The sequence below is a fragment of the Alligator sinensis genome, unplaced genomic scaffold (assembly GCF_000455745.1).
Source record: "Alligator sinensis unplaced genomic scaffold, ASM45574v1 scaffold444_1, whole genome shotgun sequence".
NCBI classification, from domain to species: domain Eukaryota; kingdom Metazoa; phylum Chordata; order Crocodylia; family Alligatoridae; genus Alligator; species Alligator sinensis.
Window position 1 is genome coordinate 4,404,144 of NW_005841886.1, and position 20,238 is coordinate 4,424,381.

A 20,238-nucleotide genomic window follows, 5' to 3' on the forward strand; every position below is an offset into this window, starting at 1 on the left:
AATGTGGGACACGGAGAGAAATATCATGAGCTTTTTAGTCCCGGAGTCACCAGCGCTATTTTTGCAATGGGATACTGGATTCTTACAGACCTTGGTTATTTGGAACCTGAAAGGCATTTCCTCAAGTGAATACTTACAGCTCCCTGCTTACAAAGTCAGTCTCACCTCAGGCTCTTCTCCTCTGGACAGGTTTTCATTTGCACCAAACAGAGAGTATTTCAGCAACAAGTTTTTGCTCTGAGTAGCCACAAGTGCCAGGAATTGGCCAATTACTACCTTGGCTTTAATGGCTGGTCCAGTAGGATTATTACGGTAAGAAGCCCTTCTTGCATTCTTTGGTTCTCCCCTTTCTCCTGTTTGTGTCCTTTGTTCTTGATCTTGGTAGATTCAGAATAGGATAGTGATCGTCAAGCTGTAAAAATAACCTCAGCAGTTGCATTTTGGACAAAATACCTAAGTGTTATATGATTTTGGGAAAGCCAAAGAGGAGGAGATTGCTGTCAATGCAAAGTTTGGTTTCTGCCACAGAACACATGGGCATCAGACTTTCAGACTGCTTTGAAGGATGAAGCACAAAGATTTAGTGACAGGCTGGATGTGACATGGAAAGTCAAAGGCAACTCTGATATTGCTAACCTGGTAGACAGAGATGGTGATCACAGGATCATTTTGAAATAACATAAAGAGGGTGGACACCCTTGTTCAGGTTCCACACAGGTCACTTAGCTTGATAATACTTACTCCCACTGTAGGGAAGAATTATTTCCTCCACTGCAGGAGCCCCTGCGCTGGAATTGTGAGAATAGTGATAATGATCATCCTTAAAAATCTCTGAATCTCTTCTTTTTTCTCACTTATACTGATCCTCACCATGTCTCACTTTATAAACCACATCTCTTCTGCAGAGCAAACCAATTTCCTATGCTCCATATCTCTTTCCAACTCTCTGAACAACTGATTACTGTAGAAAGAGAATTCTGTTGCACTGTCTGTTGTGCATTTTAACATTGATCATAACACCTCTCTATAAAAGAACCGCTCCTTAGCCCAACACACTCCACAGTTACCTTCTCCATCACTACTGCACCCATCACAAAGATGGCTGAGGACTTTCTAAGTGTTGATAAACATGCCAAAAATTGCATCGAGTTCCATCTGTAACAATCTGTAAACTCCTATCCTAACAGCTGCAAAATATTTCTGGCTTTGATGAAGAGTATGAGGAGCTGGGAGGGTTGTCTCAAAGGCAATGCCTGAAATACTTGTGTGCTTTAGAAGTAACGCTGCCCAACTATGGGATTTGTACCAGAGGAATTGGTCTGGCTGAAGCTCAGTTAGAAAACAGCCAAGGTACGTTTTCATATGCAGTTTGGTCACTGTTAGCAGTAATCATTTACTTTGGCTTCTCTGCTGTAATTGTAAAGGCATTCAGATTCTGCAAGGTTATTTGAATTTTTTTTTTTAATTAATTCAGGAGTCTCCATTGTGGCTATCTCAGCAACCCTCTTGCATAACTACATATTCCTAGCAAAAACAGCATGGTATCATGATTATGAGACTGCTGCCACTTTCTTTTTCCCTCCCTGCTTTTCCGCCCCACTCTCTCCTCCCTGTTTTTCTTCATGCATGTTTCTTGTTTCTCCCAGAGCTACAGCCATTAAGGCTGCTGATGCTTGTCCTGTTGCCAAATTTCTGGACCAATGGAGAGCCCTGTGGGCTAGGTCTGTGGCACACAGCCATGTCATCTGGCCCAAGGGGCCAGAAATTTGGTGGTGGGCGGAGCCATGGCTGCTGCAGCTCTGGGAGCTATAGTAATTAAGACTGCTGCCATCAAATTCCAGTACCTGGACCAGATGACGTAGCTTCAAGTTCCAGAGCCAGCAGGCATATTGGTCCTGCCATTCACTCAGCCCATGGGGGTGGAAGAGTTTGAAACCACTGGGTTAGCAGAAGAGATCATAGGGCATTTATACATGTATGTTTATGTGCTCCAACATGCCGGAAATCCAGTACGTCGGAGCAGACTCGATTAATCAAGTCTGCAAAGCATATGAACTGACATGCCCAGCATACATTTGTATAAACGATGAAATACGCGTCAGGGCTAAGAGAATGGTGGCGGTGCACTTTGAAACTAAAATACCTTCCATGTGTTTTAGTTCAAAAGCGCATCACCCCCATTTTCTTAGCACTGACATGCATTTCACCGTTTATACAAATGCATGTGACGCAGCACCAGGTGCTTTTAAAAGCGTGCATGTGCTCATATGGTCATCAGAAAGTAGGGCTGGAGAGGACTTTAGAAGATCGTTTAGTCCAGTCCAGTCCCCTGCTAAAGGCAGGATCATTCCTTCTGCTAACCCAGTTTGAATGTAATTGTGCAGGTAACTCTTGATTGTATTATGTGTCTATTTTACTTGCAGGTGTGTAGTCTGTAATCTTTTAAACAATACACTACACTTTTAATACACTACTTTGCTGGTTTTAGATTCTCTCGAGTTTGTCACGAAAACAGGAAGAGTTCAGAAACTTGCAGTTGGGAAAGCTTTGTCTAGTGCATTTCAGAAGTTACTTCTCATTGTTTTAGGTGAGCCCTTTTTCATATGTTTACAAAATATCGGGGGGGGTTGTCCAAGTACGTTTCTGTTTCAGCTGTTACGTTAGTGGGTATCAACTTGTGTTATAAATTATTCTCTCAACCATTGCATAAGGTTGAATATTTCCTTGTTTGGTCTCAGCCCCAAGTTAAATTTGTGTTTGTGCGCACAAAGTTGGAACCAAATTGTCCAATCATTCAAGCTAGTCGAATGAAAAGAAAATATGTTGTCTGTTTTAAAGAAAAAAAATAGGTTTTGTGTATAAATGGAGAAACTGAAGCAGCCAAATGTTGAAAAACATGAAATCTCTAAAGAGCAACAGTTGATACTAATGCATTGTTAAAATTGTAAATCTGAACATACGAAAGAATGGAACAAGAAAAGGTTCTAATAGCAATGTTGACTCACTCACATTCTGGTGTGTGGGGTTTTTTTTGCTGGTTAAATTGCTGTTGTGTCTGGTCTGTGCATGACTTTTATTCAATATTGTACCATTTGTTACCCAGGGCTCTTAATCTCTTGAGCTTCTTTTATAGTTGCAATTACAAAACCTTGCTCCTTGTTTAGATAGAAGTTGCTGATACCTGCTCTCTAGTTCTCAAAGCTCTTGAGGTTTCCATCATAGGTTCGTAGATGCCTCTTGTTGTTTTAAACATAACAACGTGTCTGAAGATGTACTTGGGCAGCTAGTGAGATATTTTTCAAATGCGTTTACACATCTGCTTCCATGTTTAGGTTTCTAAATATCTTTAAAAGTCTGGGCCAGAGAGACTGTGGATACATTTTTTTCAGAGGGAAATTTAGTCTTTTGAATCACTGTTTAAATCTTTGCTGTAAGCAACTTGCTCAAGGTCATACAGGGATGAATTATAAACCTCATGTCTCCCTGGACAATTGTGAAAATAATAACATTACTACCAACTCCATCATAATCATTCCATTTGACCTAAACACTTTGCTCTGCATGCAGTTATGAAATAGAATAATACAGAGAGTCTGGAAGCACCATACATTCATTGCATGGAGTATTAATGTCAGTATTAACTTTCCTAGTTTTCGCATTGCATATTTGTTTCAGAGAATGGCAAGGTGGCTGTGGAGTATATTTCTGGCCAAGAGGAATCCATTGACTCTTTAACAGAAGAAGAGCTGAAGGGACTTATTCAGGTAAACAGGGAGGCTGTTTTGCTTTATGAAGTATTTTTTTTATAAATGCCAGATAGATCTTCCTGGTGCATTTCTTACTCCTAAGCCTTTGTCATTTTCATTTATGCTGTTGCCAAGTCCTACAATGCGGTTGTGCATGATTTAACAGGTAGCAGTCAGTGCCTAGCATTACAGTATGCTGAGATTTTAAAACTTCATTTGCTTTGGATATCTTTATGTGTTTATTTTAAATAGTACAGGGAGCATGGGAGAGAGGGAATTAAAGGACTTGTTCTCAACCATATTATCAGGATCCTCAGAAATATAACGTAACAGAGCTCAGACCCTCAAGTCCTGTAAGATTACATTGGATTGAAAACTCTAGTTCATATCAGTAAAGTCTTTTAATTCAAAATGCAAAAAGGTGGCTACTTGTAAAAGATTGACTGAAACCTCCTTAATTTCTTGTGAGTTTTATAAGTTTGAAAGTAAAAAAAAAAAAAAAAAAAGTTTAAAAAAACATCCTGACTTTTTTTCTATCCTTGGACTCAAACAGCTGGATTTTTAAACCCACAATTTTGTATTTATCTTACCCTTGATAAGGATTGAGTCACCTTGCTCATTTTGAACATCCTTGGTAAGGAAAGCTGCTCTCAGGGCAGTGTTATTCTTTGCAAGGCGTGAGATCTGTTGATAAGTGTTTATCTCACAACATGTTTAAGTATTGCACAGCATGTGTGTGTGGGCCTCCTGATACATTAGACCACTTGCTGATTTTGAGTCACAGAGGCAGACATTCTTCTTTCATAATGACAGCATTCAAATGTGGGGGGGGGTTATGTGTGAGATGACTAATGTATTTATAGAGCCTGCTGCTGCAGAATTACCTTGTTTTTTGTTTTATCAGTTCGTTAAGGAAAGAAAATATTTCTTGTGCTTTGTAGATTCTTGTTTTTTCTTTTCCTAATTGTTCTTAAGTTCACAGTTTTTAAGTTGACTTTAAGGTCATAAAAAAGTTGGTGGTAAAGACAGGAACCGAATCTCTCCCAGTTATGTATTTAATCATGAAACCACCTTTTTCCCCTCTCTCCCATTAGACATCTTGTTCTTTTAGCAATGGTGCAGGATTTAAACCAACAAATTGTCACTCGCACAAGAAGACGTATATCACTAAGGCCAGTAAGTCAGTTAATAAAGATAACTGACAAGTGACAAATGGGTAATTTGGAACAAGAGAGATTTTGTTGAGAGCATCTTTGTTTTCATAGATTTTTAGGGCTGGAAGGGACCTCAGTAGAGTCCCACCCCCTGCCGTGAGCAGGAAAGAGCGCTGAGGTCAGGTGAGCCCAGCCAGGTGCTTGTCCAGTCTCCTCTTAAAGACCTCCAAGGTGGGGGAGAGCACCACCTCCCTCGGGAGCCCATTTCATATTCTGGTCACCCTTACCATAAATAAGTTCTTCCTGATATCTAATCTAAATCTGCTGTCTGTCAGTTTGTGGCCATTGTTTCTAGTTACCCCAAGGGGCACTCTGGTAAACAGAATATCTCCTATTCCTTGCTGCCCCCTCCTCCCTCCCTTCCCACCACCTCCACCCCCACCATGAATTTATAGACAGCCACAAGATCACCTCTCAGTCTTGTCTTGCAGAGGCTGAAGAGATCAAGGTCCCTCAGTCTCTCCTCTTAGGACCTTACCTGCAGGCCCTTAACCGTACAAGTGGCCCTCCTCTGGACCCTCTCAAACTTATCCACATCCCTCTTGAAATGTGGTGCCCAAAACTGGATGCAGTACTCCAGGTGCGGCCTCACCAATGCCGCATAGAGGGGAAGTATCACCTCCTTAGATTTGCTTGTGATGCACCTGCTAATGCATGACAGAGTGCGGTTAGCTTTACCTATCACAGTACGGCTTATGGATGTAGTCAGTCTCAGAAATGAACAGCAGTACTACCTACCCAGACCAGTGGAGTTGATTGTTGTCATAATGTACAAATAGACAAGTTCCTGCACTGATACAGTTACAGGCTAGAGCAGTTTTTTCTTCTATGTATTTAAAATAATTTACCATATTTTGTATATCCAGGATATGATTAAGAAAGTAAAATATGGGCCAGGATAACCAATGGACTCTTTGACGTCTTCTCAGGTCAATGACTTGTCCTTGGAACATTTTAACCATGAAGAGGATGAAGAATTTGCGTGTGATCTCAGTTTAGATGAAGCACACCTACTCTAAGGGAGATGCCAATTAATCAATGCAGCTCCATCTTTATGAATATTCTGGAAAGTTTAGAGCAGGTGTTGGCAACTTTTTAAAGTGGCAGACTAGCTACTTAAAACCCAACCTTCATCATGGGCTGCTACTCCCTACAACCACCACAGACCACCACTCCCCTCAACTATGTCCCACCCGCCTGTTGCTATCTTTGCCATGAGCTACTGTTTCCTGTCCTCAGCAGCAGTGGGAAGGGCTTAATTCAGTGGTGACTGTAAACAGTGCCTTACAGCAGTGCCTATAGGCAGAGGGTTTCACTGTGGAGAGGATCAGCAGCATGGTGCAAGGCCAAGAAATAGTATGCCCTGGACCAAGCTGTGTGCCACTGATCTCCCATGCTGCCACAAGTTGGATCCAATCACTTTGTAGGCTGGATCCAGCCCACAAGTTGCCAACCTCTGTTGTACTATTCCAGATTTCTGCTCAGGAATGTAAGTATAAAGCTCTGGAAGAGCACATACCACATGTATGCAATGCTTTATTTTTTTTATCTGAATTTCCACTGGTGGTAATGGGCAATAAATATATTGTTGAAATAATGGCAGACAAATGTATGTTGCTCTTGGGGAAGACAAACATCTCGCTGCCAACTTCCAGGGTCAACTCTATGTCCAACTCAGCCAAGATGCAACATTATTATTTAGACAACATTACAGATTTTCATAGCACTTACTGAAAAATAAAAGACGTGATCCTTCTCAGATTTATTGACTGCATAGCTTAGCTACAGTTTTCAGCAAATACTGGATGCCCTGCTAAACAAAATAGTTGCAGAATTTACTTACCCAAAAAGAAAAATCCCATTAAAACAAACATGGCGTAACAAAATACTCCCAACCCTAAACCAATCTCGCAAACCAGGCAGTTGCAATGTAAAAACTATTTCTTTGTGGTCGTTCCCTCTTCTAATAAACCTAACATTCTAATAATGTACAAGAAAGATTGTTTTTTTATTTAGAAAGCATAAGTTTTGTGTTAAATTGCACAGTGAGGCTTCCCATGTGACATAAATTAGCCTTTGTTCAATGTTGTTGCAAGTACTCCAAAAGCCTAGAATCATACGTTCATTGTAAACCCTCTGTCAGATACCTTTGACAACCACACTTGAAAAAGGTTGTTGAAAAATTGAAGGAGGTTCAGAGCAGTCTTAAAAATGTATTTGAAGTGTGGAATGCATATCTCGCCACATTCAGGATTTAAGGAGCTAGAGAAATAATGGAGAAGAAACTTAATCCTAACCATCATGGCAGATGAACAAGAAAATGCCTGGCATCGGCCTGCTCTTTAATCTGGCAGGTAAAGGCATCGCAGGAGCCGAAGGCTGGAATTTGAAGTTAGAAAAATTCAAATTGAAAATAAAATGCAACTTTTAAAAACTGGCAGCAATTAACCATTTTAACAAACTTCCTAGAGGACGTGGTAAATTCTTCACTACTTGGAGTCTTTAAATGAAGATGAGATGCCTTTCTACAGGAGAGATTGTAGTTCATTTAAAAGTTCCTCTTTCATGTTATTCATGTTGGAAATACTGTGGTATTGGGGAGAATATAAGGTGTAGTTTCACTCCATTTCCTTCCTCGTTTAAGGCCTTCTTTATAAGCACTGCCTGTTTTTTAACACAAGGAGTTGGTAGAACTCCTGCTTCCCTATGCTTGAGCCATTCTTCCTATGTCAGAGAGTGTTCAGTTGCACTTTAGGATCATTTGGTGTTCAAATTCTCCTTCATTTACATTTGAAACTATGAGGGTCTCCAGAGTTCTGCTAACTATTAAATTCCTGCTCAGTCACTTTTGGTCTGGGAAATGTATTTGCTAAGTCTAAATAGAATAAAATGATTTTGAAGGCTGCCAGCCTTCTTATGGTATGACCTTTCATTAGAGGACAGCAATGGAGGCACCTCTTGCAATATTGATTGCTTTTATTTTTAAATGCAGATGCATATGAGAATCTGAGCTGTCATTTGTTAAAAAGAATATTTCTAGCCCTTATAGTTGTAAAGAAGCTTGCAAACCTGGCTTGAGCTCTGAATTCAGAAGGAAATTAAAAACTCAGGAAATTCAGCTCTGAGTTCATTTTCCTCCTCTCCCTCTAACATTTCCTAACATCCATTTACAAACATGCATAGGAATACCCCAATTCTCAGCCCTTGTACTCCCATTCATCCAGACAGGCTTTCTCCCTATGTGTTTCATGTGCATGAAGCACCAGCCAACCAAGGAGAAAAAACGAAATGTGAAATAGTGTCTGCCAGACATCACATTAAGCGAAAGAGTTGAATCTAGGTAAACGGCAGAAAAGTAAAGTGTGCAAAATAAAAAGCATTTTCAAAATCCCATCAAGAAACTCTGTACAGTTTTGATATTACTTCGTATTTTGTTCATTTTTTACAACAAGCCTTAAACAATAAACCTAAAATCTACATGTACTCCTTAGAATACTCCTCTACAGACATCTGCTGATTCATTTTTCCAGGAACCTTAATACTTTTTTTCCCCCAAAGTATAACATTTTTATAACTCCTCTGTTGTACTGTCACTTCAGTGCAATGCCCACTGGAAAGCTGAAATGGATTCACATGTCAACACAGGAAGTGTATGGTTGTGCTTCAGTTTTGTGACATTCTTCATCTTGGAGATATTTCTTCTGGCTTGTGCTGTTCTTGAATTCGTTCTACAAATGTCTTATTGCAGTGGTCCATTGTTAATGGCCACCTATTCAAAAGTTTGAAGCAAGATTCCTTTGATGGAGAATTGTTTTCAATTTCCTTACCTTCTGTGCAAGGTGTGTTGGGAATTCTACCCTAATGGAAGCTTTAACAATCTCACAAAAGACTCTTTATATAGAGCACCTGGAAGAATCACTCGATTGGCAGTGGCACTGGCAGGATCTTTAGTTTTGTCTATTCCTACAGTGATTTTGCCACACATATTTTATTGTTATAGTGAAGAGGCTGCATGATTTTAGGAAAATGTATTAATTTGATATTCTTCAATGCAACATGTGGCAGATGCAGAGAAGAATTGTACAATAACAAAACAACCTTCCTACTAGGGCTGTGCGAAGTTTCGGTCCCTGATTCGATATGGCCCGATCCGGTGGCCGAATCTCCGAATCGAATCGGAGCACCCTTTAATCTCTCTGAATCAAATCGGAATCCTCTGAATCTAGAGAGATTCGGCGATTCAGTCATAGAGACAGCTTTAAATGTTTTTTCTACATACCTCTAGGTAGCAGGTGGCTCGTGAGTGTTGTAATGCTGGGGCGGATGGAGCGTCCCACAGGAGTATGGCGGGGCTCCCCTGCGCTGTCGGCAGCAGACCCAGAAGTACTTCCGTTCACCAGGGAATGTGCTTGGAGCCCCCCTGCAAGCCTTCCCCCACCTTGGATCGGTGACTGGTGCCTCCTGGGTCTGGGGGGGCACCCAGGGTCCCCCTGTGGCTAATCGCTGAGCCAGGAGAGGGGGGAGAGTATCCCAGCACGTTCCCTGGTGTACCCGGAAGTGGACCGGAAGTACTTTTGGTCCACTTCTGGGTTTGCTGGTGAGCACATGGGGGGGTGCACTCCTGTGGGATGCTCCATCTTGAGCCAGGAGAGGGGGGAGAGTATCCCAGCACGTTCCCTGGTGTACCCGGAAGTGGACCGGAAGTACTTTTGGTCCACTTCTGGGTTTGCTGGTGAGCACATGGGGGGGTGCACTCCTGTGGGATGCTCCATCTGCCCCAGAATCGCAGCATTCACAAGCCACACGTGGTACCTCAAGGTATGTAGAAAACATATTTTTTTTTAGACGCACAAAGCTGGATCTATGTCCAAATCATTGATTGTGCAAATCGGCATCGAATCTTCAGATTCCGATTCAACCGAATCGGATCGGGGACAGTGATCTGAATCAATGAATCAAATCATTGTCCGTAATTTCAGGCCATATCCAAATCCGAATTGAATAGGGATTTGGATTTAGACAACCCTACTCCCTACCATTTTTTTTTTTTTTTTTTGGCAGGTCATGGTTTCATCCACTTAGGAAGTTTTAAAATATTGAGCTGGTCTTCTATGCCTTTTTATTTGCTCTGAAGACATCTGGCAGTCTTGATCCCACAAAGACATTGTTCACTTCTGCTCTTCCCAGGAACTTAAAAAAAGAGTTTCTTCACTGCCTGATGTTGCAAATCAGAAGCACCATAATGTAGTCTTTCTGCTTCTTTGCAGCATAGAGAGGTGTATGCTTAAAAGTAAGGATCTGATTAGACATTGTTCAGAAGAAAAAGTCAGTTTCATCTATTTGAAAATATTGACAGTGGAATATACTTGCAGTTAGTTAGGCATAAACTGCAATAGATACCCATCTTTCTGCCATTGGTATGCTGCTTTTTACTGTGCACCTTTTTCAGTGTGATGCTGTGTCTTTCCTTCCAGCTACTCAGCTACAACACATCAGGGGGTTTGAAATCATTATTCCCAAGTTTTGTGGCCAGACGTATTGCCTTCTCAACAAAGCTCTGGCTGTTGATTTGTGTGTTATGCACTTGTGTGCAGGTGAACCAAAGCAAGAGTGCCCTTCAGTTTTATTTTTCCCCACCCTCCTGTGTTTATGGTGGGCACTGAGGTCCCCAAGTCAGCAGACTCAAGCCTACCTTTTAGGTTTAAAATCTGTTGGGAGTTGATTGCAATATATCCAGCTTTGTTGCTGCTGCTTCTCTTTCACAATTTTCCCAGCTGGTGGTTACTTTTTCAATGGAGTTTGTCTGAGAGCCTGATGTATTTTTGCTTGTTTGCTGGTTGACCTCATGATAGATCTTGCTTGATAATCACCAGTCGTTGCATAGCAACCGTAGGTGTATAGTGAGTATGTACATGTGCACACGCGCGCGTGCATGCATGCAAGGTGCATCTACATGTGATGCTGCGTCGCCACAGGAATGCACTACAGCGACATACCATCCATGGGCAAGAACTGTGACACTGCAGCTATGTTGCCATAGCGACGTGCTAACTTGTTATAGAGTGTTGCTATGGCGACGTAGTGCCTAAAAATAACCATGTGCAGTGCACATGGTGCAGTACAGGCTGTTACTGTGCCGCCTTTCAGTACTTTCAAAAGGAAGTACTAAAGGAGGATGCAGTAACAACGTCACCATAGCAACAAGTGTAGACACACCCACAGTGAATTAAGGTGGACTTGATTTTTAGCAGCCGGCAGAATAAATGCGTGTACTCAGAATTATAGTTTAAAATTTTGAGTCTGATAAGCAGATGAATCTATAAAGGGGGAAATATATAAACAGCAGAAAATGCACATAGTATGACATCCCTGGTGTTTTGGTTTTGGGGGTTTTAATTCAAGTGTACGTGCGATTCTGATAGGTGCAATGTCCCCACGGGTGCCTCGGCCCCATCCACAACACTTGTCAGCACCTCTTCTTGGTCAGGGGAGGGATGGGACACAAGACAGACACTTCACGTGGTGGCCAATATCCCACAACATCCAGCAGGGTCTATTATTTCTTACCCCAACTCTAAAGGGAGGATTGTCCCCCTTCCCACTGCCCTTGCGCACCAGTTCCTGAGGCTCCCTTCCCCCTTTTCCAGGGGACTGTAGGTATGCGTGCCTTTCTTTTGGAGAAAGGGGCATCCCACATGGCTGCTACGGGGACATCCAGCAGGCAGTTATGGTGAAGGACCTATTTCCTGTGTGCTCTTAAGTAGGGTCCCGAGCTGCCTTGCCATGGTGCTGTCCCCCCCACCCCCAGCAGTGCTACCGGTGGTGGGATTAACGTGGTTCGTTTCAGTGACGAGCTTGGATGGGCCACGCCTTGGTTATGTTGAGCTCAGAGAAGTCCTTAGAATGCCTGTGATGTCACTACTCGGAAGGGGTCATAGGTCACAGAGGTCACGTCTGTTGATGGGGTTGGTGGCGAGGGGGCCAGGCGGTCATGGGGATGCCCGGTGGCCTGTGAAGCCCTGAGTGGGTTGTGTGGTGCCTCACGCGTGGCCTCCGGACCGGAGCACCTGGGGGTGCTTGCTTCGTAACCACGCAGAGTTGCCACCATCTCACCAGCATCTTTGGGACCAAATGAATGAGACGGACCCAGGCCTGAGATCTGCGCACCAGTATGGGCCCTGCCCCAGCCCGGATCCACTCCTGTCCCCATCTTTATCACTGCCTTCAACTCCTGATGCTGATGCTGCTGGCAGCTGCTGCTTCTGCCTTTACAGAGAAGAATAGGAAATACTGCCCAGAGCCGTGCCTCTGCTCCGAGGGGGTGCTCAACTGCAGCCAGGCTGCCCACTCCACCAAACTCCAGCACTTACCATGGCCAAGACCAGCTGCCCGCAACAAGTCCTTCTTCTTCTTGTGAGTGATGAGAAGCAGGGATCCAATCTTATAATAAATAATATTGTTGATTAGTTCATTACAACATCTAGATACCCCAGGTAGGTAGGGCAGGGATCTTGACTGTAATGAGTAGAGGAGTGGGACCTGATGGAGCATGAAAAGGGGGGCTGGCTGAAAAAGCACTGAGCAAGGAGAGTGACCTCTGCAGCAGCATTGTTTTAAGTGAGTATAAGTGAGGAAGATGGGGTATGTCAGATACCAAGGGCTGATGTTTGCAGTAGTCAAGGTGGGACATAATGAAGGCCAGGGTGAGAATCTTAGCTGTGTGGATGGAAAGGCTACACCTTACAGACATTGTGGAGGAAGAAGTAGCAAAATTTAAGAAGAGCTTGGATGTGAGGATCTAGAAAAAGGGCAAAGTCTTGGCTACAGACCAGAGTAACCCAGAGAAGGTTAGAGCTTTATGGCAGCAATAGGAATACCAGAAATTAACCCTGAGAAACCAGATGCAGTGAGTACAGGTCTCTGGTCTGAGTTGGAGGTTGAACTACTGTATGTGTCTGCAGGAGTAAGATAAGGTTTTTGGCTGTCAGTAAGCAGTACACAGATTTGAATGAGTAGCAACAACACTGGCAATAGTCCGGCAGGAGACCCTAGATGGAAAGGAAATGATTCAAATACAGGGGGTGAATCCATGATAAAGAGTAAATACATGATAAATGTGGGAAGGGAGGGATTGTTACAGGTAGAAGTAGGACACTCCATGTAGGGTTTTCCATCTAGGAAAAGCAAGTAGGTTTGTCACCTATGTGAGATTTTCTGTGATTTTCATCCTTCATTTTCTCCTTCCATCCACCTATTCATATTCCCACAGAAAGCACTGAGTGATGCTTCTCCTTTCTAGCAGCCTTATAGCATCTGATGCTTTATGATTTTGTCCCCATTAATCTCTATTCCTCACTCTGTTGTGCATGGCTAGTGGTTGCAACCCCAAGGGGGAAGTTTTGTAACTTGCCATTTTAATTCCCACTTTTAGTCACTCACATCTTTCTGATACATTCATCTTTTGAGCTGAAATGTTTCAAGTCTGATCTCTGCCAAAGGTAATTTTGAAAAAAATAATTAAAAAAAAAAAATCTGAACAGAAACAATTCTGTTGGGTTTGAGAATGGGAGGGAGATGCTTTCCCCACTATGATGCAAAAACCTCTCAGTTTTTGCACTGCTCTATAGTCACTCTGTCTGTGGGCTGAGCTATATCCAGAAAATATTTTCTATTAAGAAGAAAAAAATTGAAGCAAGGGACAAGCACACAAATTAAACAAAAAAAAAAAAAGAATAAAACTTACTTAGACCTTACCTTGAGGAGATTTGGGGCTTGTTCAGTAGAATTTCTTGAGCTTTTAGTTGATGAGTTCTCACTGATTTAGAGCAATTCTGTCTTGGGTTTTTTTGTTTGTTTGGGGGTTTTGTGTCAAAATTCCCTTGTGATTTTCAGGGCCTTACATGCAAGTTTTCCTCCCTCCTTCAGGGAGCTCCAAAGGACCCTGTCTAGGCATGATCCTTAAAAGTCCACAGGGCTGGATGAGATGCACCCATGGGTGCTGAGGAAGTTGGCTGATGTGATTGCAAAGCCATTGGCCATCATCTTTGAAAACTCATGGCGATCAGGAGAGGTCTGGATGATTGGAAAAGGGCAAACATAGTGGCCATATTTAAGAAAGGGAAGGAGGATCCGGTGAACTACAGACCAGTCAGCCTCACCTTAGTCCCCAGAAAAATCATGGAGCAGGTCCTCAAGGAATCCATTTCTAACCACTTGGAGGAGAAAAAATGATTAGGAACAGTCAGTATGGATTCACCAGGGGCAAGTCATGCCTGACCAACCTGATTGCCGTCTATGATGAGGTGACTGGCTCTGTGGATGTGGGAGGACCGGTGGACATGGTGTACCTAGATTTTAGCAAGGCTTTTGATACGATCTCCCACAGCATTCTCACAGGCAAGCTAAGGAAGTATGGGCTGGATGAATGGACTGTAAGGTGGATAGAAAACTAGCTAGAGCACTGGGCTCAGAGAGTAGTAATCAATGGCTCAACGTCTAGTTGGCAGCTGGTATCAAATGGAGTGCCCCAGAAGTCAGTCCTGGGGCCAGTTTTGTTCAATGTCTTAATCAACAACCTGGAAGATGGCAAAGAGTGTGCACCCTCAGCAAGTCTGTAGATGACACCAAGCTGGGGGGAGCAGTAGATACATTGGAGGGTAGGGCTAGGATTCAGTGACTTAGACAAATTGGAGGATTGGGTCAAAAGAAATCTCATGAGGTTCAACAAGGACAAGTGCAAAGTGCTGCACTTAGGACAGAACAATCCCATGCACTGGTTCAGGCTGGGGCTGACTGGACTGGCTGGGCAGCAGCTCTGTAGAAAAGGACCTAGGGGTTATAGTGGACAGTAAGCTGAATAGGAGCCAGCAGTGTGCCCTTATTGCCAAGAAGGCAAACGACATACTGGGCTGCATTGGTAGCTGTTACCAGTAGGTCATTGGTATGTGTGTTCCCCTTTATTCAGCACTGGTGATGCCACATCTGGAGTACTGTGTTTAGTTTTGGGCCCCCCACTACAGAAAGGATGTGGACAAATTGGAAAGAGTCCAGTGGAGGGCAACAAGAATGGTGACAGGGCTGGAGGACATGACTTCTGAAGAAAGGCTGAGAGAACTGGGCTTATTTAATTTAAAGAAGAGAAGACTGAGGGGGGATTTAATAGCAGCTTTCAACTACCTGAAGCAGGGTTCAGAAGAGGATGGAGCTAGACTGGACTCAGTGGTGGCAGATGGCGGAACAAGGATCAATGGTCTCAAGTTGCAGCAAGGGAAGTTTAGATATTAGGAAGAATTTTCTCACTGGGAGGGTAGTAAAACACTGGAACAGGTTACCCAGAGAGGTGGTGGAAGCTCCATCCTTTGAGGTTTTCAGTACCCAGCTAGATAAAGCTTTGGCTGGGATGATCTAGTTGGGGATGGTCCTGCTTTGAGCAGGGGTTTGAACTAGATGACCTCCTGAGGTCCCTTCCAACCCTAACTTTCTATTCTATGATTCTGTGATTCTAGGCATCATTATTGGTAAGGGGATTTTAAGAAAAGTGTAGTACATTAGTCTTATTCAACCAAAAAACAGGAAGGATTCTTCAAATTGTGAGAGTGCTGTTGATGTCAGACACCTCAAAAGGACTTTTATGGCTAGAAGGTAGAGATAGATATGGTCTAGTTAATGAAATGGAGAAGTGGGTAGCATGGTTGGCATCCAAGAGAAGATTTGTGGCTTATCACTGGAGGAATTGGAGGCGGTTTCTGCAGCAGGAACTAGTGACTCATTTCCCCTGTGTCTGGACCACTTTACAGAGTAACATTTTGGGGCTGATGCCAGAAAGAATGTTATAAAATATAAGTTATGTCTCTCCTATTGGAATCAATGGGGGGGGTTTCCATTGACTTCTGTTGGACTGTTATCAAGCACACAGGTGGTTATTTCATAGGTGTATTGTATTAAGATTCCCTGGAGCCAAGCTAGCATACTGCAATATGCCATCTCTGACAGGAGCTCAGGGCAAAGTATGTATGCTGAATTCATTCCAAGGTGAGAGTGAGGGTGACTTGAGCTCACTAACCTGTATGGACCATTTTATTTGGAGTACAAAACAGGAAAGCCCTGCATAGGGCTCTGCATCCATACAGGGATGAATTCCCCCTTAAATACACTATGGGGGTGCTGAAGATATCTCGACAATGGGAGAGCAGCAGCCCTACAGAGAGCCAAAACTTTTCATCCAGCAGTGGGGGTGGAAATAAAACATAAGCTTAAGTTTGTGGGGCAGCCTCCTATTTCTATGAAACATCTGCATGGCTGCTGCATCACCTGCCTATGAAGTGACACATACAGCAGCTTGAGAAAGTGGTTAAAACAAAGAGGATTGCCTGGGAATTAAATAAAATGGCAAGGTTTAAGCAGGTAGAGGGCCCACCAAAGGAGGGTACTGTCTAAGAGGGCTTAGATTGGAAACTACAAATGCAAAAGATTTATCTGTCAGAAAAAAACAACAGTAAATGAAGGTGAATTAATATCAAAGTCCTAAAAGCCAGTTTTCTTCTTCTATCAGTAATAACTGATTTTGCAGGAAATAAGTTTTTTAGTTGCTACAGTTTCTTTCAACCAGAATCAGCCAGGGAGAGGACTTAGGTTGCATGAAAAAGTTCTAGGGCTTGATCCTGCTCCATCAAAATCAACAGAAGTTTGCAGTTGGGAACACGATCGATCCCTTTTGTGACTAAACGCTGGCCTTGAGAAATAGAAAACAGAGGGACTGTTTGCAAAGTATTTGGTTTACAAGCACTGCTGCGTAATATTATCCACTTTTCATAGTTTCATAGTTTCATAGTTTCAGGGTCGGAAGGGACCTAATAGATCTAGCCCGCCCCCCCGCCAGGGCGGGAGAACAACCCAAAAAACACAAACAAAACCACTCACCCTAAAAACAAAACCGGGACTCAAATGAGTCCAGCCAGGTAAGTATCCAGCCTCTTCTTAAAGATCCCCAGGGTAGGGGCCAGCACCTCCTCCCTTGGAAGTTGGTTCCAGCTCCTAGCCGCCCTGACTGTGAAGTAGTTTTTTCGGATGTCCAATCTGTACCTCCTCTCCATCAACTTGTGCCCATTATTCCTTGTTATGCCAGCAGGGGCTAGGGGAAACAGCGTCTCCCCCAAACCCTTCTGGTTCCCCCTAGTGAGTTTATAGACGGTCACCAGGTCCCCCCTCAGCCTTCTCTTGTGGAGGCTGAATAGGTTCAAGTCCCGCAGTCTCTCACTGTAGGGTCTGCCCTGTTGTCCCCGGATCATGCGGGTGGCCCTCCTCTGGACCCTCTCCATGTTGTCCACATCCCTCCTGAAATGGGGCGCACAGAACTGGACACAATACTCCAGCTGCGGCCTGACCCGCGTCGCATAGAGGGGGAGGATCACCTCCCTGGCTCTACTCGAGATGCACCTGTGGATGCACGACAAGGTCCGGTTAGCCCTGCCAACCATGACCTCGCATTGTCGGCCCATGTTCATCTTGGAGTCAATAATGACACCAAGATCCCTTTCCGCCTCCGTGCTCTCAAGTAGGGAGCTCCCCATCGTATAAGTGTGCTGCTGGTTCCTACTACCCAAGTGCAGCACCCTGGTTTAAACCAGCTTTCTAAAGATGATAATATTTCTTTCTCCACAGAGATTTCAATGGGAACTCAATTTCTTCCATTGAGAAATCAGCATGGAGAGGATATCCTTGGGCTGAGTATTTGTGAGTATTTTTTGACATTTTACACCCCAGAGCTAAGGTATTTTCCATATATTTGATTCCATTTTTGAGCCAGTTGCCTTCAGAAAATTAAGAGCATATGCATTTAATTTCCACTCACATTTAGGGTTGAGCAGTTGAAGGATGATAAAGAAATGGGTAATAATATTGAGCAATAATCAGTTCTCTGGTTTAAAGTATATCTTTTCAGAGAATGAAAGCTGAAAGTCGTGCTAGGTTTAATGGGCCCATTCTGAAGACAGAGACGCCTCAAAAAAGGTTTAGCAGCAGCACCTGAAGCTAAAATTGGCTCTGTTCTGCCAGTTTTCATCTTAACATTATAGAAAATCTAACAGTGAACAAGGGAAGTCCACAGAGAGGGGTTTGGTTTTGTTTTTGCTTAAAATATGTTATTCTTAACAAAGATTTTAAAAATTTACCTGGGTGGTTTCCCATTGTGAATAAACCAGTTGTTTTTAATGTATGTTTGTGGCTTAATGCAGATAGGCTTATGATAAAAATGGCATGCATTATTGTAGCATAGTTGGATTGGCTCTGTTATAATGAAGAAGATAAGCTGCTTAGGTTTGTGATGCAGTTGACTATCCCTGCACCATGCAATACAGATGCGACTAAACAGACATGCTTAAGAAACATAACAATCCATGCTGGGCAACCTCTGCAGGTTTCCATCCTTTGAAACTTGCTAGTTATCAGGATAAGTCTTTGAAGAAGATACAGGTGTTATCTACTGGGGCCATTCATATATCCACCTCATGGAACTGAATGCTGCAATAGAGGTTACCAAAGAGCTACCAAAGATCTTCTTTTGTTTTCCAATATTCTTTCCTTCTTTTGTTTTCCATACTTTGTTTTCCAATATATTTTCTTATTTTATTTCTGCCTATGTCCTTAGTTAAATAGTTCACAGGAGCTGGTTGTTAAAGTTTTTTCATAAAGAGATTTTAAATCATTTTACAATTGTGTGTTCATCATTATGCAGTTTAGATTAGGCAGAAATGGCTGACTTAGAAACAGAATCACAGAAAAGTAGGGCTGGAAGGGACCTCCAGAGGTCATCTAGTCCAAACCCCTTCCTGCAGCAGGATCCTTCCTATCCAAACCAACCCATACAAGCCATATAATCTAAATTCTACATAAGACTACTATCAACCCTGATACAACACAGACCTAACACCCTAACCTGCCACAGGGAAAGCAGGGGGACCATGGCCAAAGTCCTGCTTCTATGAAATGTTGTCAATATATGCTCAAGAGGTCCTGGGTAGAAGGCCGTGCCCCTGCTACAGAAGAAGGCATAGATCTCCGCAGTCCCTACCAGCAGGAAGCATTTGGTCCCAGCAGGAGCATTGGCACACCCCAGTCAAAGTCCCTAGCCTCGGCTGTAGCCAACTCCCAATGCCTCTGAGGGAGGCTTAAAAACGCCCTGACATACATAGCAGAAAGGAGGAGCGGGGGTAACCAGCAAAGCCCAGAAGCATGGAGAAGACCCATGGCAGAGCATTGGCATAGGTATGTCTAGATCATGCCTGACCAGTGGCTCTCTAACATCTTCTTGAACACCTCCAGTGATGGAGAGTTGACTTCCCTAGACAGTCTATTCCACTACCCCACTATTCTAACAGCGAACAAACGACTTTGTGGAAGATGCTAATTTTCAGTCTCACAAAGGCCCACCAGCCCATCCACCCCGCACCCACTGCCGAGGCCAGAACCCCTGCCACCAGGGCACTTGGCTGGGATGCGTTGCAGGCCAGCAGGGAGCAAAAAGGGCAGGCGGGGCCAGGGAGACCCTGGGATCTTAGGGCAGTGACAGTGTGGGACCAGGCCTGGGGCCAGGAACAGGTAGAGCTGCAATCTACTTCCTGCGCTGCCCTGCAATGGGTGTGGGCTCCACAGGCAGGGGTGTGCAGGATGTGGATCATGGCTCTGTCCTAGGCCCCAGCCCTTCAGTGTTGCCATCCCATGATCCTGGACCCAACCCCAGATACAGCTCTCTGCCTGCAGGCCCATCCCATCTGTTTGGCTGCATAACCTGTCTGCACAGGTCCCAGATGGTCTTCATGGAGACCTTGGGATCACAGGGTGAGGATAGTTCAGGGCCAGGGCCAGAGCAGAGCAGCAGTCTGCTGCCTGCACACCCCTGCAACAGGCATTGGTTCTGCAGGCAAGGGTGTGTGGGGAGCAGATGGTGGTTCTGTCCTGGCCCTGGCTCTGCCCTATCACTGCCTGGTGATCCCAGGGTCTCCATGGAGACTGGTTGGGACCTCCATGGGCAGGGTGCACAGCCAAGCGGATGGGATGGGGGCAAGCAGTGAGCTGCATCCAGGTCCAGGATCATGGGTCAGTGACAGCATGGCCCTGTGCTGCCATCACCCTGTGATGGCTCCCTGTGATCCTGGCCTCACCTGCCCATCCCATTCCCAAACACCGCTCCCTGCCCACCCGCAGCCCCATCCCACAGAGGGAATTTTGGTGAGCTGTTGCACAGGGGGAGAGGGGGTGTCAACCTGGCCCCTGACAGCTCA

At 44.0% G+C, this 20,238-nt stretch overlaps 1 protein-coding gene across 7 annotated transcripts in view; it reads left to right on the top strand.

Annotated features, from left to right (window-relative positions):
• RDM1 (RAD52 motif containing 1) overlaps positions 1–20,238 on the top strand; it is a 29,087-nt gene that overhangs the window by 3,544 nt on the left and 5,305 nt on the right. For 2 of the 7 annotated variants that reach the window (XR_003092639.1, XM_025196917.1), the window contains exons 3-7: positions 190–312; positions 1,188–1,350; positions 2,489–2,587; positions 3,676–3,764; positions 17,621–17,692. Coding sequence is in view for 3 of the 7 variants with exons in the window: in XM_025196917.1 (XP_025052702.1) it covers positions 190–312; positions 1,188–1,350; positions 2,489–2,587; positions 3,676–3,764; positions 17,621–17,653 (507 nt within the window). In the remaining 4 variants the exon portion in view is untranslated. Of the gene's footprint in view, positions 1–189; positions 313–1,187; positions 1,351–2,488; positions 2,588–3,675; positions 3,765–5,826; positions 6,950–17,620; positions 17,693–20,238 lie in introns of those variants that run through there. The other 5 variants (XM_025196915.1, XM_006017868.2, XR_003092642.1 and 2 more) reach the window with 5 other exon arrangements.